Source organism: Canis lupus, chromosome 2, assembly GCF_003254725.2.
Source record: "Canis lupus dingo isolate Sandy chromosome 2, ASM325472v2, whole genome shotgun sequence".
NCBI classification, from domain to species: Eukaryota; Metazoa; Chordata; class Mammalia; order Carnivora; family Canidae; genus Canis; species Canis lupus.
Genome location: NC_064244.1, coordinates 66,187,947 through 66,214,863, shown reverse-complemented (window position 1 = coordinate 66,214,863; position 26,917 = coordinate 66,187,947). Strand labels below are relative to the sequence as shown.

At 35.2% G+C, this 26,917-nt stretch overlaps 1 protein-coding gene across 3 annotated transcripts in view; it reads right to left on the bottom strand.

Moving 5' to 3' along the window:
- Positions 1–26,917, bottom strand: part of ITFG1 (integrin alpha FG-GAP repeat containing 1) — a 291,396-nt gene that overhangs the window by 78,471 nt on the left and 186,008 nt on the right. For all 3 annotated transcript variants that reach the window (XM_025448125.3, XM_025448124.3, XM_025448123.3), the window contains exons 11-12: positions 14,547–14,697; positions 12,198–12,306 (exon numbers count right to left, since the gene is read on the bottom strand). In XM_025448125.3, the coding sequence (XP_025303910.1) occupies positions 12,198–12,306; positions 14,547–14,697 (260 nt within the window). The remainder of the gene's footprint in view (positions 1–12,197; positions 12,307–14,546; positions 14,698–26,917) is intronic.

Below are 26,917 nucleotides of genomic sequence, written 5' to 3'. Positions count from 1 at the left end.
TCTTTTCCTTCTCAATCAGGTTATAATTTTTTATCTGTTTGCTTTTTTTTTGGGTCCCTTTTCCTTTTCTCTTTTTTTGGACCAGGTTTGTGTTTCTATTTTAATCAGGCTTATCTGAACAAACAGATCAGAACACACCTACTTAAAGGCCAAAACACTCCCCACTGCAAGCAAAGAGGAACCCTGTAGAGGACTGACGTGGGAAAGAGCAGCCACAACACAGCAGCAGAATGCACACAGCATATACCAGAAACACTTCCTGAAGTTCCTGGGCAGTGCCTTCTTTTTAATACAGCATTACTCTCAGGAGCAGGAAATGTAACAAGTTTTCATATATATTCAAAAGACAGAAATTTAGCAAAGATGACAAGACAGAGGAATTCTCCCCCTCCAAAAAAGATCAAGAAGAAATCATAGACATAGACTTGCTCAAAACATATATAAGCAATATATCTAAACAAGAATTTAGAACAACAGTTATAAGAATACTAGCTGGGTTTTGAAAAAATGTAGAAGACACCAGAAACTTGCTGCAGAGATAAAAGACCTAAAAACTTGTGAGGCTGAAATAAAAAATTCTGTAACTGAGATGCATAACCCACAGGATATAATTACAACAAGATGGGAGAAGCAGGGGAATGAATAGGTGACATGAAGATAAAATTATGGAAAATAATGAACCAGAAAAGGAGAGGAAAAGAAAACTATTAGATCACAAATATAGATTTAGGGAAGTCAGCAATTCCATAAAGTGAAATAATATCTATATCATAGAAGTCCCACAAGAAGAGTAAGAAAAATGGGCAGAAGATTTATTTGAACAAAATACAGCTGCAACCTTCCCTAATATGGGGAAGGAAACAAGCATCCAAATTCAAGAAGCACAGAGAACTCCCCTTAAAATGAACAAAAAGACACAAACACCAATATATATCACAGTGAAACTTGTAAGATACTAAGATTAAGAGAGAATTCTGAAAGCAGTTAGGATTAAAGATCCTTAACCAAAAAAGGTAGACACATAGGTTTAGCAGCAGACCTACCCACAGAAACTTGGCAGGCCAGAAGAAAGTGGCAATGTGCTAAATGGAAAAAATATGCAACTAAGGCTGTCATTCAGAACAGAAGGAGATAAAGAGCTTCTAAGACAAGCAAAAACTAAGGGAGTTCATGAACACTAAATTAGCTCTGCAAGAAATATTAAAGTGAACCCTTTGAGCAGGAGAGAGAGACCCAAAGCAACAAAGACTAGAAAGGAACAGAGACAATATACGGTAACAGTGACTTTACAGGTAATACAATGCCACTAAATTCATATCTATCAATAATCACTCAGAATGTAAATGGACTCAATGCTCCAATTAAAACACAGAGGGTATCAGAATGGATAAAAAAACAAGACCATATGCTTGCTGCTTATAAGAGACTCATTTTATTTTTTTATTTTTTATTTTTTATTTTTTTAAAGATTTTATTTATTTATTCATAGAGTCAGAGATAGAGAGAGAGAGGCAGAGACACAGGCAGAGGGAGAAGCAGGCATCATACAGAGAGCCTGATGTGGGACTCGATCCAGGGTCTCCAGGATCATGCCCTGGGCTGCAGGCGGCGCTAAACCGCTGCGCCACCGGGGCTGCCCCGAGACTTATTTTATTTTATTTTATTTATTTTATTTTTTTATTTATGATAGTCAAAGAGAGAGAGAGAGAGAGAGAGAGAGAGAGAGAGAGAGAGAGGCAAAGGGAGAAGCAGGCTCCATGCACAGGGAGCCCGACGTGGGATTCGATCCCGGGTCTCCAGGATCGCGCCCTGGGCCAAAGGCAGGCGCCAAACCGCTGCGCCACCCAGGGATCCCCCGAGACTAATTTTAGATCCAAAGATACCTCCAGATTGAAAGTGAGGGGTGGAGAACAATCTATCATGCTAAGGGACATCAAAAGAAAGCTGGAGTAGCCCTCCTTATATCAGACAAACCAGATTTTAAACCAAAGACTGTAATAAGAGATGAAGAAAGGCATCTTATAATAAAGAGGTGTATCCAATAAGAAGATCTAACAATTGTAAATATTTATGCTCCCAATTTGGGAGCAGCCAAATATACAAATCAATTAATAACAAACTTAAAGAAACTGATAACAACCCAATAATAGTAGAAGATTTTAACACTCCACTCGAAGCAACAGACATACTATCTAAGCAGCAAATCAATAAGGAAACAATGGCTTTGAATGATACCCTGGACCAGATGCACTTAACAGATATATTCAGAGCATTTCATCCTAAAGCAGCAGAATATACATTCTTTTTGAGTGCACACAGAACACTCTCCAGAATAGATCACATACTGGATCACAAATCAGACCTCAACCGGTACAAAAAGATTGAGATCATACCATGCATATTTTTAGACCACAATGTAACTAGAAGTCAATCACAAGAAAAAATTTGGAAAGGCCATAAATACATGGAGGTTAAACATCCTACTAAGACTGAATGGGGGTCAGCCAGGAAATTAAGGAAGAAATAAAAAATATATAGAAGCAAATGAAAGTGAAAACATAACTGGTCCAAAACCTTTGGGATGCAGCAAAGGCAGTCCTAAGAGGCAAGTATATTGCAATACAGGCCTTCTTCAAGAAGCAAGAAAAGTTTCAAATTCACAATCTAACCTTACAACTAACAGAACTGGAAAAAGAACAGTCAATAAAGCCTAAACTGAGAAGGAGGAGGAGGAGGAGGAGAAGCAGGAGGAGGAGGAGGAAGAGGAAGAGGAGGAGGAAGAAGAATAATAAAGGAGGGAAATAATAAAGATTAGAGCAGAAATCAATAGCATAGAAATTAAAAAAAAAACAAACCCAACAGAAGAACAGATCAATGAAACTAGGAGCTGGTATACTGAAAGAACTAACAAAATTGATAAACCCCTGGCCAGACTTATTTTTTTTTAAATTTTATTTATTTATTCGAGACATGGAGAGAGAGGCAGAGACACAAGCAGGCTCCTCACAGGAAGCCCTATGCGGGACTCGATCCCAAGACCCGGGGATCATGCCCTGAGCCAAAGGCAGATGCTCAACCTCCTGAGCCAGCCAGGCATCCCTAGCCAGACTTATCAAAAAGAGAAAGGACCCAAATAAATAAGCCCATGAATGAAAGAGGTGAGATCACAACCAACACTGCAAAAATACAAACAATTCTAAGAGAATATTATGAGCAATTATATGCCAACAAATTGGGCAATATGGAGGAAATGGATAAAATCCTAGAAATATATAAACTACCAAAATTAAAACAGGAAAAAATAGAAAATCTGAACAGACTCATAACCAGCAAAGAAACTGAATCAGTAATAAAAATCTCCCAGCAAACAAGAGTCCAGGGCAAGATGGCTTCCCAGGGGAATTCTACTAAACAATTAAAGAATTAATACCTATTCTTCTCAAATTGTTCCAAAAAATAGAAATGGAAGGAAATCTTCCAAACTCATTCTACGAGCCAGCATTACCTTGATTCCAAAACCAAAGACCCCACCAAAAGGAGAATTATAGACGAATGTCCTGACGCAACCATCTCAACAAGATACAAGCTAATCCAATCCAACAATACATTAAAAGGATTATTCACTACCACCTAGTGGGATTTATTCCTGGGCTGCAGGGGTGGTTCAATATCTGCAAATCAATGTGATACACCACATTAATAAAAGATGGATAAGAACCATATGATCCTCTAATAGATTCAGAAAAAGCATTTCACAAAGTACAACATCTTTTCTTGATAAAAACCCTCCACAAGGAGGGCACATGATGAGATGAACACTGGGTGTTATACTACATGTTGGCGAATTGAACTTAAAAAAAAAAAAACAAAAACCTCCACAAGGTAGGGATAGAGGAAACATTCGAAAACATCAAAAGGCCATGTATGAAAGACCCACAGGTAATACAATGCTCAATGGGGAAAAACTGAGAGCTTTTTCCCTAAGATCTGGAACATAACAGGAACGCTCACTCTCAGAACTGCTGTTCAATATAGTACCAGAAGTCCTAGTCTCAGCAATCAGACAACAAAAAGAATTAAAAGGTATTGAAATCATCAAGAAAGAAGTCAAACTTTCATTCTTTGCAGATGATATGATACTCTTTAGAAAACCTGAAAGACTCCACCAAAAAACTGCTATAACTGATACATGAATTCAGCAGAGTCTCATGATATATAATCAACATACATAAGTCTGTTGCATTTCTATACACCAGTAATGAAGTAACAGAAAGAGAAATCAAAGAATCAATCCTTTTTACGATTGTAGCAAACCCCATAAAATATCTTGGAATCAACCTAACCAAAGAGGTAGAAGATCTGAAAACTATACAACACTTATGAAAGAAATGAAGACCCAAAGAAATGGAAAATTATTCCATGCTCATGGATTGGAAGGAAAAATATTCTTAAAATGTCTGTACTAACCAAGGCAATCTACACATTCAATGCAAGCCCTATTAAAATAACACCAGCATTTCTCAGAGTTAGAACAAATAATTCTCAAATTTGTAGGGAATGAGAAACACCCCAAATAGCCAAAGCAAATTAAAAGAAAACCAAGCCTGGATGTATCATAATTCTGGTTTTCAAGCTGTATTACAAAGCTGTAATGACCTAGACAGTATGGCATAAAACAGACACATAGATCAATGAAACTGAAGAGACAACCCAGAAATGGACCCACAGCTATATGGTCAACTACTCTTCAACAAAACAGGAATGAATATCAAATGGAAAGAAGAGTCTCTCCAACAATGGGTGTTGGGAAAATTGGGCAGTGACATGCAGAATGAAACTGGACATTTTCTTACACCATACATAAAAACAGACTCAAATGGATGAAAAATCTAAATTTGAGACAGGAATCCATCAAAATCATATTGGAGAACATAGGCAGCAATTTCTTTGACCTTGGCTGTAGAAACTTCTTACTAGACATATCTTAGGGGGCAAGGGAAACAACAACATAAGTGAACTATTGGAACTTCACTGAGATAAAAAAAACTTCTGCACAGCAAAGGACAAAAATCAACAAAACTGAAAGGCAATGTGAGGAGTGGGAGAAGATATATGTACATGACATCAGATAAAGGGCTAGTATCCAAAACCTATAAAAAATTTATTAAACTCAATATTCAAAAAATAAATCCAGTTAAGAAATGGGCGGAAAACATGAACAGATATTTCTTGAAAGAAGACATACACATGGGTGTAACAGACATTTGAAAAACTGCTCAACATCACTCATCAGGGAAATACAAATCAAAACTACAATGAGATACCATCTTATACCTGTCAGAATGGCTAAAAGTTAGTCAGAGAAAGACAAATACCATGTGATTTCACCCATATGCGGGATTTAAGAAACAAAATAGATTGGATATGGGGAAAGGGAAGGAAAAATAAAATGAGATAAAGACAGAGATGGAAGCAAACCACAAGAGACTCTTAACTATAGAGAAGAAACTGAGGGTCAATGGAGGGACGTGGGTGGGGGATGGCTAAAATGGGTGATGCACATTAAGGAGTGCAGTTGTGGTGTGTAATGGGTGTTGTATTTAAGTAATGAATCACTAAATTCCACTCCTGAAACTAATAGTACATTAAATGTTAAAGAATTTAAATAAAATCTTGGAAGAAGAAAAATGAAAGATCCTTGTCTGAATTATAGGTGTCTCCTCATATTCATTCTCTGAAAATGTCTTTTGTTTTGGTTTAAGACATGTGAATATAAGGCAAATACCATAATCAAATATCATATGGGAAATAAAAGCCCCTGTCCCAGCTATTCCTGTCATTCAGACATTATTTAGACACTTTGTGGAAACCTTTTTATGTCTGTTGATTACCTATCTTTAATTACTTTAATTAAAAAAAATACACTCATCGAAAAGAACTTAGACACAGAAACTTATAAAGAGTCATCTTTCATGTAATTTTAAAAAAAGATTATTTATTTATTCATGAGAGACACACACACAGAGAGAGAGAGAGAGAGAGAGAGAGAGAGAGAGGCAGAGACCCAGGCAGAGGGAGAAGCAGGCTCCATGCAGGAACCCTGACGTGGGACTCGATCCTGGATCTCCAAGATCACACCCTGGGCTGAAGGTGGTGCTAAACCGCTGAGCCACTCGGGCTGCCCTCTTTCACATAATTTTGATCCTGTTCTCTACCTGTGCAAACTAATATTAAATGTAGTAGGCATATGTTTTATACACATATACATTTTTATACACATATGTACATTTTTATACACCATGTAAAGTTGTTAAAATTTATTCTAACTTCAGAGATGTCTTACCTCTAAAAGCATATTTGATTCTAGGTAAATGTTTAAAAAACTTTAAGTAAATAATTTAAAATGCAAAACATATATTTATCTTCCTTAATCCCTGAATATTACTACAATGATTAAAGAAATCTGAAAATACGTGTGTGATTAATGGCAGCTATTTGAGGAATTTCTAATGGGTATTAAATAGGTAAATAATATTGAGAAAATAGCCAATTAATGCTGACAAGGTCAGAGAATCAATGGGGCAATGTGGATGGACCCCCTAGCAGACCAGTGAGAAACCCTGAATCTCAAGGTGACGGCTAAGAACAAGGGCAAGCCTGATGGGGCCAAGGGAGCAAGGAGGACATGAAGGACTCCTGGAACTCTGTGAAAGATCACACAGGGAACAGATGTATTTGTCAGTTGGAGGTCCCAGCTAGCTAAGTAAAATGAGGGACTTGCTGGTGCTCCTAGACAGTGTTCTAAATAACTTTAGAGTGTTGCCAAAAACCAACCCTCTGAATCCACATGGTGAAATAACACAAAAAGGCCCAGCAAAGTAGTGAGATCGTGTAATAAGTTGTATCTCCCTGTGATGCCCCTTCTCTTCTTCCCATTGGAAAGCACAACTCTGCTCAGACTTAAGAGAGTCTGATGATTCCTCCACGTTGAGGCCAGAGGAGTAAGTCAGAGACTCCTGTAGTGTCCTTTGCTAGTGATTCTCATAGAGGTGGGTACAGTTCACCACCAAGGCATCACTTGAGCAGTGTTATCTGAGAACCCTGAAAGCCACTGTCTTGTTCAAATACTTCTTCCACCTCTGGTCAGTTCCCAGCTTTCGAGCCCCAGTGGTTCCCACCCTGACTTAGGCTAGGAAGTCACAGGCTACAGATTCTCAAGAGGCTCGTATGTTTTTAAACTTCTTACATGGAATTTTTCCAATTATACAAAATTAGAGAGATAGAAAGGGCCCCCCTCACACTTCACATAATTTCAGTTGTCAACAACACATGGCCAATCTTGTTAGACCTACATTCCACTTCCTACTTCCCTGGATTACTTTAAAGAAACACCTTGAACATGTCATTTCATTTTCACATAGTCTGTTGTCTTCATTATTTAATTCCTTAAATAAGTTTACTTTTTCCTGAGGAGGACCATTATGTATTTATGTATTCTGTTACCATAGTTATAATTTGTGGTCTACTGTAAGGACAAAAACTGCAATAATCTTAGTAGGACTAATTGTTTTGTTGTTCAGTAGATATTAATCAAAGACCTGCTAAATACCAGACATTAGTGTCAATGGACAGAAGTTACTCAATATGCATATTTGACTTCATACAAAATAAATGTTCTAAAAGCTAAATTGACTCATAAAAGAAGCGTGTGTTGCTTTATGAGGAGATGAGTTTTATTGCAAGGCATTTAAGCAGAAGCTGGCTGAGATGCTGCATTAGGGTGCACTTGGGCAAGATGCCTTCTGAGGCCTTTCCCATCTCTAAGATTCCCTGATCTTTCTGTAATTTGTAAAAATGTAAGTGAATAAAATACCAAGGAAGGATTGAGGATTCTAAATTATATGTAAACATTTTCCACATGGACAATTTCCAAATGACCAATATAAAAAAAAATGTGAGACTGGCTTCTGCTTCATGCTGAGAAACTGCCTTTTCTCTTTAGCGTTATTATTATTATTATTATTACTATTATTGCAACTGAGGATCTGAGTTCCATATCGGTGCAGGAAAATTTTATGCCCTGATTTACTTCTATTTCACATGACTGACAACCTTTGCTCTAGGGGAGTCTACAGGTGCACACATGGGAAATAACAGCATCACACACACTCATATTAACTAACAAATTTGGGAGTGTAATACAAAAGCTCAATTATGTTTTTTAAGAGCACAAAACAAATAATTTTAAGCATAAAAGCAGTTTTAAGGCTTGAATAAAAGAGCTTGTTGAGTGCAGGGTGAACTTGATTTGTCCTAACTGTATACAACTTATCTCTTTCACTGGAATTTTTCCTTACTACTCAATGAGTAACATCTATTCTAGAAAGCATTAATTTTCAATTTATACAGCCATACACATAAACACTTCAAATTCAGATGAACTAAACAATAAGTCTGGTTTTTAGAAAGCTTTAAACTTGAGAAAATAGTTTCTTTGAAGTATACTGGCAAAACTCAAATCAAGGACACAAATCCTATACCTATCTCATTAAACTGAAAAAAAAAAAAGTATTTTGAAAGAGAAGTATTAATTTGAGTTTCAATATAAATTTTTGAAACAAATAGTATTTATTCTAGGTTGGAACAAAAAGGTTATTTTTCACAGCATCCCATTAAGGTCATGAGAGATAGCTCCTCTCTTAGGTCATGATATTTTTTCTGTACATTTTTGGCTTATAAGACTGGGAAATTAAGTTAGTTCTTTTTTTTTAAAGATCTTATTTATTTCAGTGAGAGAGAGAAAAAGAGAGAGTAAGAGTGCATGCACAAGAAGGCAGAGAAGGGCAGAGGGAGATGGAGAAACCAGCTCCCCACTGAGCAGGGAGCCTGATGTGGGGCTCAATCCCAGGACCCTGGGATCATGACCTGAACCAAAGGCAGATGCTTAACTGCCTGAGCCACCCAGGTGCCCCAAGTAAGTTACTTTCTAGTCATAGAGAATCCTAAAGATAGGTGGACTTGAGAACTTAAGCAGGCAGGTAACTCACTCACTAAGGCTCAATCTTCTTTTTTCAAGAAATGAACTACTGACTAGCTATAGCTCTGAGATCAGAAAACAGCTAATGGTGGGAATATGTCCTTGATTTGGATTTTCGTATTTTGGTAGAATGCTTCCTAGAAACAGAAAATGGGGTCTGAAGCATCAAATGTTGCCTGGGTACTAGCGGTAATACTTTTAAATTGAGATAGCCAATCCATGCCTTGGAAAGTACCTGGCCATTTGTTTAACATAAATTTCCTGAATGCCTCCTATATGTCAGGCCCTGTGTTAGGCACTGGGGAATCAAAGACAAATAAGACACAGACATTACTCTCAAGTTGTTTAGACTACCACAGTATACTATAGGAGAAAGATGTTAAGCAAGTGATCTAAGTAAGTCAGTCTAGATTTCAGAGTGCTTCTCAAATATCCTGGAATGGATGGAGTTAGGGGTAAAGAGGAGATTATGTGTTATATATTAAAATCAACGGGGACTAGGAGTGTGCTGTCATTCACAAAGGATGATTCTAATGATCCAAGGGAATAGAATAGATATTTTGAGATGTATGCATTTGTTGAATCTCCCCCTTGGCAACCAAAGTTTGCATTAGTCAATGGGTATACTAGACTTATTTACCTGTAGGTGATCAAATTCCAAACTCTTACTTCAACAGTGCTTGTTTCAATTCAGTGAATTGAACCAGGTTATTCTAATTACACATACATTTAAGATTAACAAAAATTTTAAGGATTCTTTGTCTTTCAGATAAAAAGAGGATTAAAGTTGAAAGAAAACTGCTTGGAAAAAAAATACACTTTAAAGTAGGTATACAGCAAATATACAGCAAAATTTAAATTTTTTTGAAAGCTCTAAATTAGCCAAATCATACCTCCTTCAAAATGGGAAAGGAGAGCATACAATCATATGGATAAAAAGTGTAGAAATGCAGGAGGCCCAGGTGGCTCAGTGGTTTAGCACCGCCTTCAGCCCAGGGCCTGATCCTGGAGACCCAGGATCAAGTCCCACATCAGGCTCCCTGCACATGGAGCCTGCTTTTCCCTCTGTCTGTGTCTCTGCCTCTCTCTCTCTCTGTTTCTCATGAATAGATAAATAAAATATTAAAAAAAAAAGTGTAGAAATGGGTAAACTCATAATATCCATATTTTTAGCCTGGAACAGTAATGAAGATGGGAGTTACCTTTAGTTTACAGTTTTAATATGCTGGTTAGAAAAGACAATTACATTTTGTCATTTATAAATATGTGCCATTTCGTTAACAAATGACTGTCTTGATGGCTGTCTTGGTGTCAAGTGTACTAATAGTAATACACAAACACAGTTACCTTTCAAGAACAGTTCATGATAAAATTCAGCAAATTAGAGATAGGGTAAACTTACTTAACACAATACAGAGCATCTACAAAAACCCATAGCTAATAATATCATACTGAAGGGTGAGAGATGGAATACTTCCCCCAAGATCAGAAACAAGGCAAGGATGTCCCTTGGCATCAATCTTATTCAACATGGTAATGGAAATTTTAGGCAGAACAAGAAGAAAAAAGGTATAGATTGGAAAGAAGAAATAAAACTGTCTCTGTGTAAATAACATAATTGTCTATACAGAAAATCCTATCGAATCTTAAAAGACCCTCAGGAATCAATAAGTAAGTTGAGCAAGGTTGCAGTATACAAGATTAAAACGCAAAATTCAATTGTATTTCTATTTACTAAAAACAAATGCATGGAAACCAAACTTAAAAACACAACATTTGTAATAACTTCAAAGAAAATAAAATATCTAGCCATATACTTAACAAAAAATGTACAGGATCTCTATGTGAACATGGGTGTCAAGTGGAGGAGACAGCATGATTGGGAAGAGGTAACAATGAGCAAACTGAAGCCTATCTACTGAGGAAAGTGAGACCTGAGTTTCTCACTGCTAAAGAAGATCTCTATAGACAGAAAGGATTAGAAAGAACCCTTGAAATGCTGTGTTGGATTAGAAAAGGAGGTAATGGCATAAATTCATGGTTTTAGAGTAAGTAAATATCTGTATACAAACATAGAGTTAGATCGGTATATTTGTATGTTGTGTATATAAAGCCATTTCTATATTTCCTAGCTCTGCCTATTGAGGGAAACCAGAGGAGATGACAACTCAGTAACAATCAAGCACACTGGGAATCTAGAACTTGGTTTTTAAATACCACCCACTACAAAAGGAAAATAGAAACAGGGCTCCTTGGAGAGAGGTCAGATTCAAAAATTAGGGCAAGGGAGGTATAAGATGAACCTGGAATATCTTTCTATCTCAGATAAAGTGTTAAAAAGATACAGGAGCCAGCCTGAAGGAGCTCCTACCTGGTTCTACTGGGAATACCTTGAGCATTAAGAGAAATTATTTTATTTATTGAATGTAATATGAATACATCCATCTACACTAATAAGTGAATACATAAATACATGGGAGAGAAGTAAAAGATCTTCCTTATAGTAGAATTCCAACTAATAAATGTAGAAGGAATGTTGAGAATAGAGAATCACTCTTTGACAACTATCTTAGTGATGGCGATTACAAAGAAGGAAACAATGAACTTAAGGTGGACAGACCTGGTGGTCAATAAGATGACCAGAAGGTCAAGATGAACATTATGGTGGTGAGACAGGTCAACACCATGTGCTTCCTGATATAACAACTGAGAAGTGAAGAGCATCAGTTCTGCCATTCCATGCAGTGAAATTTCTAGAGAATGTATGATCTGAGTGGAAAAAGAAGAAACAGGGTTATACTACAGAATGAAGCCTGTATTTTAAAAAATTGATAAAGACCTGAAAAAGGAATTCTAGATTGAAGAAGTACGCAAAGATGTGACCACTAAATGCAGTAGCAATTCCTGGATAGAATCCTGGAACAGGAAAAAAAAAAAAAGAATTCTGGAACAGAAAAAAATCATTATTGGGACAGCTGAAAAATTTGAACAGGGTCTATGTAGAAGATGGCAGTGTTGCAACAAAGTTGATTTCCTGATTTGGAGAGTTATATATAGGTTATGTAGGAGTGTCTCTTTATTCTTTGGAAAATTTGCATTGATAGAATACAAAAATTAAATGTTAATAATTGATAATAAAACATATAAAACAAATACTCACCAATGACTTTAACAAAATAAGCATCTGCTTCAAAATTATTTTTTAGTGTATGGATGGCAAAATCATTCTTTGTATATCCTTTACTTAGTACTACAATGTCCAAGATTCCCTGGAAAAAAACATACACAAAAGCTCTAAGAACAAATCAGCAACTGAAAAAATAACGAAAATACCTGCATGTTTATCATATAAATATAAACCTTACTCAACTTGATGTTTAAAATAAAAATACTATTAAAAATATAAAACCTTACGAGAGAGAGAGAGAGAGAGAGGCAAATCAAGAAATAGATTCTTTTCTCTAGAGAATAAACTGATGAGTTACCAGAGCGGAAGTGGGAGGGGTGGGGGAAAGATATGATAGGGATTAAAGAGTGCATTTGTCACAAGTATCAAGTGTTGTAAGGAATTGTTGAATTACTAAATTGTACACCTGAAACTAATATTACACTGTATGTTAACTAGCTGGAATTTACATAAAAACTTAAAAAAAAAACAAAACCCTAAACCCGCAGAATAGTAAACAATAAACAAAATGAAAAACAAAACAAAAAAAAAAAGAAAAGAAAAAAAATTTGTAATTTTAATCTCTGGAGGTAACTGTTATATATTTTCTTTCAGTCATAATTGCAAGAATTTTTGCTTTACTTAATTTTATTTATTTTTTTAAAAAGCTTTACTTATTTATTTTAGAGAAAGGGAGAGTGTGCCAGTAAGGGGAGGGGCATAAGGAGAGGGGGAATCTCAGGCCTACTCCTCACTGAGCTCAGATTCCCACAACCCTCAGGTCATGACCTGAGCCAAAATCAAGAGTTGGAAGCTTGACCAAGTGAGCCACCCAAGTGCTCCTGCGTGAATTTTTTAAGGCCTATGAAATGGACCACTAAACTGTCTTCAACCATCAGAGAAACAGAGCACCTTTTTATCTGTCCTGATAACCATGGCATATTAACATTATTTTTCCCTAAAAAAGAGGGAAGTTTTGTTGATTTTATTGGGGAAAAAAAGTATGCTCATTTAAATTTCCATGTTGTGGATTATTTTATTTACTTATTAAAATTGTTTTGAATATACTTGACATATAATACGACATTAGTTTCAGGGCTACAACAAAGTGATTAACTGTATACCTTGTGCTATGCTCACCACAAGAGTAGTCCATTCCACTGATTCTTAATGATATGGATCATTTACCATATTTTTTTAATATACTGGCCACATGTGTTTTTTCTGTAAATTGATTATGTTCTGTTTTTCCAGTGGGACTTTCTGGTGACTTATGTTAGTTTGTATAAACCCTTCTTATATTAAAGATACTATTTGATTCTTTCATATTAAGTTTATTTTCCAGAATATAAATTTCACTTGATTATGTACAGAAATTAAAAACTTTGTAGGGGTTCCTGGGTGGCTCAGGTGGTTAAGCCTCCAATTCTTGATTTTGGCTCAGGTTATGATCTCAGGGTTGTGAGATCTAGCCCCACATTGGGCTCTGCACTGGCTGTGGAATCTTGCATAGGATTATCTCTCTCCCTGTCCCTTTGCCCCTCTTCAGTCCTCTTGACTTTTACCTTACAGTATTTTTGTTAATTACTTTTATGCTTGTTAACTATTAATTAAAAGTGAAATAACGTGAGATTTGGTAGCAGAAAGAAGAAAATAAGAACCTGGACAATGCATATAATTGAGAATCAGCTTGTTAAACAAAACAAAACAAAACCAAAAATGAGATTAGGAGGAGACATAAATATCCTGATGGACTTTGAATTTTTAAAAATAATCAGGTTATTTTACAAGGATATATTGTGATATATTAACTCTAGAATTTAACACATTTTTATCACAATATATTATTTTTCTGAGTGGTAAACTGGCTTTTCACATTAGAACGGAGGAAACTAGAGCCCTGAGGGCCTTTCCTTGTCACCTGGCAACTGAAGACAGAGTCACAGGAATCTCTGGCAATAGATGCTACTTCTAGTTCACAGATTTAAAAGGGAGTACCACATTTATTCTTCTATGATCTTGTACAGATTAAGAATCTGTTGGCTATGCTTTTGTCTACTGATGCACATGCACACTTGCCAGCTTCAGAGCATGAATCTCTAGGGGTTTAATCTAAATAGCACAAAATGAGATAAAGGCGTTTTCATATTTCACTGTACTGATCAGCTAGTAGTGTCAATAAATTTGTTCCCTGTGCCATTTAACATTAATAGGGGCTTTCTTTAATTAACTCATTTGCTTGCATTATCTCATCTACATTTTCTGGTCAAACAGGGTGAAGCGAAAGCGAGACGAAGTGGATGGCAATTAGACTCCAAATACAGAGGAGAGCTCTGAACTCACATCTTCATAAATGTCAAAGAAGGTGGCAACCATGGCATCTCTGATTTGATTTAGGTCCATGAGCTCCCAGTAGACTCTAAACATACGATGTGCCCCCTCACAGCTTGCATTATTACAAGGAACATTCTCCAGTAAAAAGGCCTGCTGATTGCTGTAAGATAAAGGAAAGGCATTTAGTTAATATAACACATCAGTGCTGTATAGTATCAGCTGTGCTGTATTTCCTAGAATCAAAGAGATGAGAAATAGTATATAGTGAACTGATATGAAAAAAACCCCACATTTTATTGATAATTGTACTGTGTCATAAAAAAATTAAATTGTTGGCTATCCTCTGTGAGCCTTTGGCAAAAATTCTCAGGGGCTACCTTGTTGCTGGCCTCTCTCCTCTTATGTGGAGTTGCCAGGTCCATCCCTTCTTCCTCCCTTGGGTTCTACTACACAGATTTTTCTGCAACTTATTTCTTTACATCAGTAAGACAGCATTCATGGGGGAAAGGGATATCACCTGAATAAGGACTTTTGATATCTATTCTGAAAAGTTCCCTCAGAGAAGTTGTGGTTTATATCTCCTAGGAGCAGCCCATCATATTGCTGGTTTCTCCATATGTGCATTTTTTTCAGGGGGTACTCCACAATATGTCTAAGCCATCACTTGTTTCAACACCCTGCTGTTGATAGGTAGTCTTCAATTGTTCTCCATTATAGCATATCACATTTTCACACTCATATAAATGTTATTTTCCCAAGGGAAAATGTTATTTTCCCTTGGGAGTTATCTGGTCTAAGAATATGCATATTTTTAAAAAAGATTTTATTTATTTATTTATTTATTTATTTATTTATTTATTTATTTATTTATTCATTCATTCATTCATTCATTCATTCATTCATTCATGAGAGACAGAGAGAGAAAGGCAGAGACAAAGGCAGAGGGAGAAGCAGGCTCCACACAGGGAGCCTGACGTGGGACTCAATCCCTAGTCTCCAGGATCATGCCCTGGACTGAAGGCGGTGCTAACCGCTGAGCCACCGGGGCTGCCCAGAATATGCATATTTTAAACGTCCCTTGCTAAAGCCAAATGTACAAATGTACCAATTAGTACTTCTAGTAGTATATGAGTATATCCTTCTCCATATCTTGCCAATATTAGCCTCACTGCTTTTTATATTTGCCAATTGGGTAGCTTAAAAAATGCACCAATTTGTACTTCTAAAATGCACCAATTTGTACTTCTAGTAGTATATGAGTATATCCTTCTCCATATCTTGCCATTAGCCTCACTGCTTTTTATGTTTGCCAATTGGGTAGCTTAAAATCTTATTCTCCTGAGTGTAAGAGCAGCTAAATCATTGCTTTAAAAAAAATTTTTTTTTAAAAAAGGATTTTCTTTTTTTATTAGAGAGATAGAGTGTGTGTGTAAGTGGGAGGAGGGGCAGAGGGTGGAGGGAGAAGAAGAGGGAAAGAATCCCAAGCAGACTCCAAGCACAGGGCTTGATCTCACAGCCCTGAGATCACAACCTAAGCTGAAACCAAGAATATGACGCTTAACCGAGCCACCTAGGAGCCCCTGAGGATTATTTTTGTATTTATCAACTATTTGTGTTTCTTCTGGGAATTGGCACTTAGAATATTTTTAAATTATTAATTTTTAGGACATCTCTGATTGTTAGGGCATTAACATCTTACCTGTTACTTTGATACCATTATTTGTAACATAAGGGCAAAAATAGTATGTTAATTCAAATGGCTGTTGAAAGGATTAAATGAGAAAGTACATGGTAAAGAGTTCTGTAAAGTGCCTGAGACACTGCACAGCATACATTCAATATATGCTGTTGTTATTATTATTATATATGGCTATTGTTATTATTGATATGTTGCAAACATTTTGCTCCAGCCTTTTATTTTGTTTTAAAAATTTATGGTGTTCTTCACGGAAAAGTTTATAATATCATATAGTCATTTATATCAATATTTTTCTTCATGGAAATGTGAGAAATGTTAAAGTGAGTCCATCATGTTGATGGAAAATGAAACCAAATGAAAACTACATTTACACAAAGGAATGAAGAACAGTGAAAATGTTAAATATGTGGGCAAATAAAAAATATTTTTTCTTATTATTGAAGTCTCTTTAAAGATAATTGATAATTGATAATTAAATAAGTGTGATGTGAACGACATAAGGAGACATAGAACATGTCAAATAGGAGCACTATGGCCAGGAGGGAAAATGAAAATGTGTCTTCAGTTGTAAATGAAGTGGTACAATATTGTTGGAAGACAGACGGGTAAGTTAAGATGCATCCACTAAAATGACAAGATTTATAGTTTATAATTTAACAACAAAAAAGACAAAATGGAATCATAAAAAAATCCTCACCTAATTCAAATAAAGGCAGAAAAGGGAAAAGACAACACTGCTGTTGGGAGTATACACAGGTATAGCAACCACAGCAAGGAATATGGAGGCACCTCAGAAAAATTAAACACAGAGCTATTATGATAAAGCAATTCCACGTTTTGGGTATATATTGAAAGGAACTTGAAATCAGGATTTCAAAGATATATTTGAAGTCCCATATTCACTGCAGTTATATTTACAATAGGAAAATAAGGAAACAATCTAAATGTCCATCAACTGATGAATGAATAGAGAATGGGGCATGCACAGGCATGTATGCTGGATTATTATTCATCCTTCAATAAGAAAGACATTTGAAACAATATGGATGAATCTGGAGAACATTATGCTAAATGAAATAAGCCAGACACAGAAAGACAAATACTGTATAATCTTATATGTATAATCTAAAAACACTGAACTTATAGAAACAGAGTAGCACAGTGGTTGCCAGGGGTAGGGGAAATGGAAGATGCTGGTTAAAGAATGCAAATTTTCACTTGTAAAATGATTATAATCAGGATATCTAATGTACAACATGGTGACTGGAGTTAACAATACTGTATGTATGTTTAAAGCAGTTATGAGAATAAAGCTTTAATGTTCTTACTGTAACAACATGAATAAGAAAATGGTCATTATGTGAAATGAAGAATATTAACTAACCTTAATGCAGTAAACATTTTGCAATATACTTGCATGATGATATGTTTATCATCACACCGTACATCTTAAATTTATACAATGTTATATATAAGTTATATCTCATAAGGCTGGGAAAATAGAAAAAAGATTAGTAACAGTTACATTAAAAAATATCTCCAATATAATTGGATATTAAATGAAGTGCTACTAATAAAAATCTATGAAGGAATCAAAAAGGAAATTACAAAGTACTTGATGAAAATGAAGATACAACATATTAAGAATTTATAGTATGTCACTAAAATAGTATTTAGAGGCAAATTTATAGCTTTATTACTACTTTATTAGAAAAGGAGAAAAGTCTCAAAACACTGACCACAGTCAATTTCTTTCCTAAGAAAGTAGAAATAGAACAGCAAATGAAATATGAAATATGCAGAAGAAAGGAAACACAGAGGAAATCAATGAAGTAGAAAACAAAAACAATATAAAGAAAATCAATGAAACAAAAAGATGGTTTTTGTGAAGAAAATTTTAAAACTGATAAACTTCCAACTGAAATGGGGGAAGACACAAAGTACAGCTATTGTGAATGAGAGAGGTAATACCACTACATAGTATACCAGTATTAAAAGATAATAAAGGAATGTACCAAACAAAAACTCTGTACCAATATAATTGACAAATTAGATGAAATGAACGAATTCCTTGGAACTCACAAGTTACCAAAAGTGCACTGAAGATGAAATGGGTAAAGAAATTGAAATTATAGTTTTATATCTTCTAAAAAAATCTGAAAAAGTCCAAGCCCAGGATGGCTTCACTTATGAATTATACTGATTATTTATTTATTTATTTATTTATTTATTTATTTATTTATTTATGATAGAGAGAGAGAGAGAGAGAGACAGAGAGAGACAGAGGCACAGGAGGAGGGAGAAGCAGGCTCCATGCCAGGAGCCCGACGTGGGACTCGATCCCGAGACTCCAGGATCACACCCTGGGCCAAAGGCAGGCACTAAACCGCTGAGCCACCCAGGGATCCCCTATACTGCATATTTAGATATAATACCAATTCTACACAAACTCCTAAAGAAACAAATGGAGACATGCTTCCCAACTCATTCTCTGATACTGAATTTTATATGAAAATTAGACAGACATCACAAGAAAACTATAGACTAATATTCCAAATGAACACAGTCACAAGTATTTTAACAAAATTAAATAAAATCTAACAGTACATTCAGATTTTGCTTTATACAGTACAATGTTCACTGATACTTGTGCATTTTGGAACCATGTCTCTGCTTCATGATTTACCAGAGAACCATGCAAAAAGAGGATATGGTTCTGATATGGACATGTTTCAGAGAACAAGTGACATGAAAACTGTGGATACATAAAAAAAGATACATAAAAACTGTGGTCAAAAAAAATTATGACCAATTAAGGGTTTGTTGCAGGAATGCAAAGTTGGTTAAATATTTTAAAATGAATCAGTGATTCGGTAGATTAATAACAGGAAATCCATACAATCATTTCAGTAAGAACAGAAAAAATATTTGACAAAACCCAATATCCATTTCAGATCTAAACTCTGCAAACTAGGAATGGAAGGAACTTTCTCAACATGACAAAGGGCATCTACGGATAACTTATAACAAACAGCATACTAATTTTGAAAGACTGCCCTTCTAAGAACCTTATTTCTACAAGGCAAGGATGTCTGCTTTCACCACTTCCATTCAACAGTGTACTATAGGTTCTAGCCATTGTAAATGACAAGAAAAACAATAAAAAGCATTAAGATTAGTAAGAAGTGAAACTGTCTTTATTTATAAATTATCTGACCACCTATTTAGAAAACCCTATCATATCTAGAAGAAAACCTAGTATAGAACTAATAAGTTGAGCTAGGTAGCAGAACACAAAATTAATATACAAAAGTCAACTGTATTTCTATATATTAGCAAACAATTAGGAATTGAAATAAAAAAGCACCAGTGATAAAATCACAAAAATGAAACATGTAGGTATCTGACAAAAGAAGTACAAAGAAAGCTATAACACGTAAAAAGACAAATGGACACATACACACAAACACACAGAGTTCATGGGTTCAGAGACTCAATTTTGTTAAGATATCAACTATTTCCACATTGATTTACACAGGCAATGTACAGGAGTAGCCCCTTATCGACAGTTTCACTTTTAATGGTTTTGGTTACTCCCAATCAACTGTGGTCCAGAAGGAGACAACCCTACTTCTGACATATATTAAAAGGTCAATTGTAGCCTAATACTACATAACAATGTCTACATCATTCACTTCACTTCAACTTATCATGCAGGGATTTTATTATCTTACATTATCACAAGAAAGTTGAGTACAGTACAATAAAACATTTTGTGAGACAAAGATCACATTCACATAACTTTTATTATAGTATATTATAATTCTATTTTATTATCAATTATTGTTAATCTACTATGCTTACTTTAGAAATTAAACTTCATCATAGTTATATATTATATAATTCTAGTTTGTTATTAATTATTGTTAATCTACTATGGTTAATTCAGAAATTATACTTCATCATAGTTATGTATATATAGGAAAAAAAATATGGTTCAGTACATCAGCAGTTTCAGGTATCCACTGGTAGTCTTGGAACATAATCCCCATGGATAAAGGGAGAGGGTTACTATAATACCAATCCAAATCTCTGCAGACTTAAAAATATTTTTTTTTGCAAAAATTACAAATAGCCTAAAATTCATAGAAAATACCAAATATGTAAAATAGCCAAAATAGCTCTGAAAAAGAATAAAGCTGGAGGACTTACACTATCTGAATTTACTACTCATTATAAGTAAACAACCGTTAAACAATTGTAGTATTTCTGCAAAGATGAACAACAGATCATTGGAACAGAATAAAGTGAAGAAATATACCCACTGACACACATATGGCCAACTGATTTTCATCAAAGTTCAAAAGCAATTGAATAGAAAAAAGGAATTACCTTCTTTTTTTCCCCCATATCTTGTACCATATAGAAAGATTAACTTAAAATGGATCATAGACCTAAAGTAGATAATGAATATGCAGAAGGACTTGAAGGACTTTAAAAAAATTCTAGAAGGCATAACTCATTGTGACTGAGTTAGGTAAAGATTTCTTAGATATGACCCTAAAAATCAAAATCCATAAAAGAAAAATTGATAGACTTTTTAAAAATTAAGCACTTATCGCCCTGTGGAAGACAGTGTTCAGAGTACAAAGAGTTAAGCCAGAGATGAAAAAAAATACTTGCAAATAATAGTAATAAAGGATTTGTATATGAAAAACTTTCAAAACCCAATTAGGAAAACAAATATCCCAAATAAAATATGGGCAAAAGATTTGGACACGTCATCAAAGATCTATGAAAAACAAATAATTATATGAAAAGATCTTAAAAAATCATCAGTTATTAGAGGAACTGAAATTAACACTACAAAGAGCTACACTACAAATAAGATAGCCAAAATTAAAAAGACTGATCATACCAATGCTGAAAAGGTGAACCAATTGGAACTGTTTGGCATTTTCTCAAAAAGTTAAACACACATCTTCCCAAAGGCCAGATATTCCATTCCTTGGTATTTGCTCAAGACAAATAAAAGCTTACATCTATACAATGACTTTTACAAGAATGATCATGGCAGATTATTTGTAATAACCTGATAAAAACCTAATGTCAAGCAACATGTAAATGGATATAATAAGCAAACTGTGATATATCTGTACAATGGAATACTCTTCTGCCATAAGCAACCATGAACTAAGATATGTTTAACAGTATAGATGAATCTCAGTATTATAATGGTGAGTGAAAGAACCCAGGCATAAAGAACATAAAGCCCATGACTTCATTAATATAAAATAAGAGAAAATGCAATCTAATCTACAGTGACAAAAGGAAAACTAGTGGTTGCCTGTGGGATGAGGGAAGGGTTAAAGGGGTGGAAGGAGTGGAAGGGTAGATTGCCAAGGGGTAAAAAGAAACTTTTGTGAGTTCTGTATATGCTCTTTAATTGATTGTAGTGATATTTGCATAGGTGGTATATGCAAAAACTTATCAATGTAAATACTTTAAAGATGTGTACTTTACTTTGTGTCAATTAAACCTCAATAAAGCTTTTAAACCTCAATAAAGCTTTTAAAATGTTACTCCTTCGTGAGAAAAACCAAAAACACAAGCAACAAAATAAAAACTAAACTTGACATCATCAAATGAAAAACATTTATGCTTCAAATGACACCAAGAAAGTGAAAAGATGACTCAGCATGAGAGATGACTTTTGCAAATCATGTATCTGACAAGGGACTTGTATGTAGAATATATAAAGACTTCTTGTATCTCAATAATACAAAAGCAAATAACTCAATTTTAAATGTGGGCAAAGGATCTAAATGAACAATCACTGAAGAAAGATACACAGTGGCCAATAAGCACATGAGAAGCTCAAAATCATTAGTCCTCTAGGAAACAGCAAAACAGAATGAGATAACATTTCATACTCATTAGGATGGCTACAATAAGAAAGATAAATGCTGATGAGGATGTGGGAAAACTGGAACCCTCATAAACAGCTGGTGAGAATGAAAATGGCACAGCTGCTTTAGAAAGCAGCCTGGTAGTTCCTCAAATGGCTCCGTTCTTAAGTATATTCCACTCCTAGGTATATCTCAGAGAAATGAAACCACATCTCCAGAAAAGCTTTTATATGAATGTTCATGTTCATTCACATATGAATGAATAAAATGTGGTATATCCATACTACGGAATATATTCAACAGCAGAAAGAAATGAGGTACTGGTACATGCTACCAAATGGATGAACCCTGAAAACATAACACTAAGTCAAACAAGTTAATCATAGAATATCATGCATTGTTTGATTGTATTTACATAAAATGTCCAGAATAGGCGAAACTAGAGAGACTTATGTGTGATTTCCTAGGGCTGGTGAGATTGGAGACTGATGACTAAGGCAAGTGGGATTTCTTTCCAGTGTAATGAAAATGTTCTAATACTGACTGTGGTGATGAATGCACAACTATATGAATATACTAAAAGCCACTGAATAGTATGAATGGGTGAATGGGTGAATTGTATGGTGTGTACATTCTATCTCAATAAAGCTGTTAAAAAAAAAAGAGAATTGCAGAAAATGTTAACCCATTAAAAACCCCAGGGGGAATGTTTAAAAGATATAACATGTAAAATGCACATATCAAATGCCTCTTCTCTGAACAGGCTGGTATTTATACATTTAAGCATGCAGCCTTTTGAGGCTGGTTTTAATTTCTCTTTCAAGATTATAAAGTTACTGTTGTTTCTTGATACCATTGACAAAGCTTGGTTTATCCTAGGTTGTTAATATCTGTGTGCATCTGTCTTATTTCTCATTAAGAAAGGTAGCTGATGGATCATTTAACTTGAAGTTTGATTTTCTCCCTGGCTGCTCTTAGAGCTTGTGTGTCCACTTTAGTCATTTCTATCTCCAGTGAGTTCTGCTCTTCTAGACTGTCCTTAACTCTTCCTTTGAATTCCCCAATTTCATTATCAGCCTACGCTCATATGGAAGGAAACGAACTTCAATTTGAGGATATGCCTATCTTTCCATATAAGCCTTAAGAAAGACAGCTCTACACACACAGAAGAAAAACAAATTAAGAAGAAACCCAAATACGTCCATTAGGAATCTTCTGAAAATAAAACAATTTTTCTATTTTTTAAATTGCTGCTCTGAAACTATGCTGCCAGCTATTGGTAAATGTAGAATCCTCAGCTAAGCTAATATAACAAAGTAAAACTTTCCTTTGAAATATTAAAAATTATTGAAGTATTTCTGTAACACAGACTGACAATTGGAGATGTTCAAAAGGGGTGATAAATTTGGTATCCAGAATAAAGTTCACTTGAGCTCTGGGTAAAAGCAATACATTTATTCGCCAAACAGCATCTAGGATGTAAGATTCAGTGGGCAGGTAGTAAAGCTTCTTGAATGAAAGGAGGAAACAATCATGTTTTGTAGAGCAAGGCCAAGTGAAAGGCAAAGCTTAATAGGATGTAAGACTGCTACAAGTTCTTGTTAAGTAAGTGGTTAGAAAAAATGTTGTCATGTTCTAATATATCTTTATTCAAAGATGTCCTGCATATTGGCAAATTTGGTAGCCACTACATCTTCTTCCAGGTATTATGATATTTGTGTTTTTTATTATGAAAAATGGAATATAATGCTAATTTTATTTGTTAGCTGGGCAAAGGTATAAACAGGATATTCAGATTCAAGAGTAAGAAATTCATGGACATGCCACAACTTATAAAGTACACATGCAAAAGGAACAAAAAGATGATTAGGAAATTATTCTAATCATAATTCTGGTTTAGTTGTTGATACTGTAGGATGCAGTGATGAGTTGGATAGCGGGAGAGGGGAAATGAGGAAAGAGAGAGGGAAATGAAGGACAACCTTCACCTTTCTGACTTGAATAATGGAGTGAGCCATCACCTGAGATAAACAGTACACTAAGAACAGGTTTAGGGGAGAAAGGATACTTTCAGTTTGGGGTGCCATAGGTAGAGCATTCAGGGGAATATCCAACAGGCACAAACAAACACAAGTATAAGGTTGAGATAAAAGGATTTAGAAGTCCTAAGCTTCTAAGTATTAAAATGGTCAAAGTAGATAATGAACATGCAGAAGAGAACAAAGGGCTGAGAACGAAACCCTAAAAAACACCAATACTTAAGGTGGCTAAGATGGGGAGTTCTCAGAAGAGATGGTATAGGAAGTTAGAGAGGGTATAGAGAGAACCAGCAGAGCTTTAAGAGTAAATCATCAACAACCAAATGTAGGCAAGAATCTGGTGACTGAGGGAATGTGAAGTGTCCACTGGATTTGTCAGCTAGAAGTCGCTGAGGCTAAATGAAAAGTTTAGTATAGTGGAGTGGGCTGAAGCTAAAATGATAGGTTATGGATGAATTTGAGGTAACAGAGCAGGTGACAAATTTGTCCTGAGTCACAAATCTTTAATTTTTTTTTTTAAGTTTGGAGAGACTTGCACCTATTTATGTAAAATATGGGGAAAAAGAGGGTAGAATGAAAAGACTTTGAAAGCAAAGGAGAGGGGATACTTATGCATCAGAGGATGCAGATGGAATTGAAATGGAGAGGGTAGCCCATAGGGACAGAGAAATCACTGAGGAAACTGTTACAATAAATCAGGGTAAGGAGAAAGTGACTTGATCGAAAGAGGTGGCAGTGATGATGAAAAGAAACGAAGCCTGAAATCACATTGTCAAAGAGGACTATACCTTCTTGGAGGGCATTCAGAGGTAATTTAACCTTTACAGGCTAAAATGACTGGGGCCATGATAGAATCTTTGCAGTAAACAGAGAATTATGAGGAAGGGTTGGACGTAAAGAGAAGGGGAGGTATGATTATGGTTGGATATCTATAGGATAGAGAAGACAAAGTGTGAGGTACTCATCTGGGAGTTATTCACCTAGAAGTTAAGATGACTTGTGCTATATATCTGAATGAAGTAGCCCAGTAGAGAAATGTAGGAAGTATCAATAGTTGAAGATTCCAACTTGTGGAATGTCCTCGGGGCAGGTAAGAGAGTAAAACAAAAAAACCCAACAATCCAGTGACGGAGAGAAACTTGTCATTCAACATTAGAAATGACTTTTCTAGGATGCCCGGGTGGCTCAGTGATTGAGCGTCTGCCTTCGGCTCTGGTCATGATCCCGGGGGTCCTGGGATCGAGTTCCACAATGGGCTCCCTACAGGAAGCCTGCTTCTCCCTCTGCCTATGTCTCTGCTTCTCTCTCTGTGTCTCTCATGAATAAATGAATGATATCTTTTTAAATAATGACTTTTCTGAATACATGAACTTTAGCTAAATATGACAAAGCATGTGGTTATTTTTAAGTTATGCTATAAGACAGTGCAAGCATTCAATAACTAAAAGTTGGTTAAATTAACATAATGGAATATTTTACAATTATTAAAATATTATAAAAGTAGTAATTATTGCCATAAAATTGTTCATTATATATAAAGGGATAAAAGCATGTCACAAGACAGTAAATGATATGATCTTGTTTTGTAATACAAACAAAACATCATGTACATACTCATACACATACTCATGAGCAGAAAGAGGCTAGAGCAGGTTTTGGAAGGATGTATACCCAAGACTAATGGTGGCTGTCTCTTAGTAGGCAGGGTTTTAGGTATGTTTTACTTTATTTCCTTTGATGTGAAAATGTATATTTTTGTAGTAAGCAGAAAATGTTTTCCTATAGTCACCACTCACTCTCTCACATTACGTACTTTATTTTAACTCACTGCATAATCTTAGCACTACCTTACACTTTCCTATTTTTGATTTGCTTGTTTATTGCCTACCTTTTCCAAATTTATCTCTTATTTGCACTATATTTCAACATTCAAAGTTTGCCTCAATAGGCACTCCATAAATACTGAAGTAAAATTTAATAAGTAACACTTTTGTAATAAACACTAAAAGCTTAATTTATTGTTAAGCACTGATTCTCCTAAGTTCTTCTATTTTAGAAGTGATCAAATAAGTTAGAAGCAAAGGAAAATGGTGGAGATAAAGTCTGCTTAATAGGGACTTTATCTCCAATAATACTGTGAATCTGAGGACAAATACCTCTCTGGGCTGCCTAGTGAGATACCTCACAAGGCCCTGAGTAGTCCTGGACTGTTGCAGAAGAAAAGACTGGGCCTGACAAGTTGACAGAACTCATCTTTATAAAAGAATAATCTCAGAACACATACAGATCTTGCATCCTCCATGTAAGCTAACTTGTGATGCTTTATACTAATTTCAATGTCATTGCTTACAGTGTTTTTGTGATTTCTCTTTGGGGGATGCCTTTAAACATTGTTGAGCCTTCTGTCATTCTCAGCTATGGTAAATCTTCAATGTGAGCAGTAAATGTGAACTTAAGTGCTATAGTTAAGGTCAGTAAATAGGTTGGTTAATATGTATACAAAATCAAAGCATGTAATTAAACAGTGAGACTTACAGAAGTCTGACTCTTTAATGGGCTTATTTTTATTGTGATATATACAACTCATATACCATAAAGTTCACCATTTTATTTTATTTTATTTTTTTATTTTTTTTTTATTTTTAAATTTTTATTTATTTATAGTCACAGAGAGAGAGAGAGAAAGAGAGGCAGAGACACAGGCAGAGGGAGAAGCGGGCTCCATGCACCGGG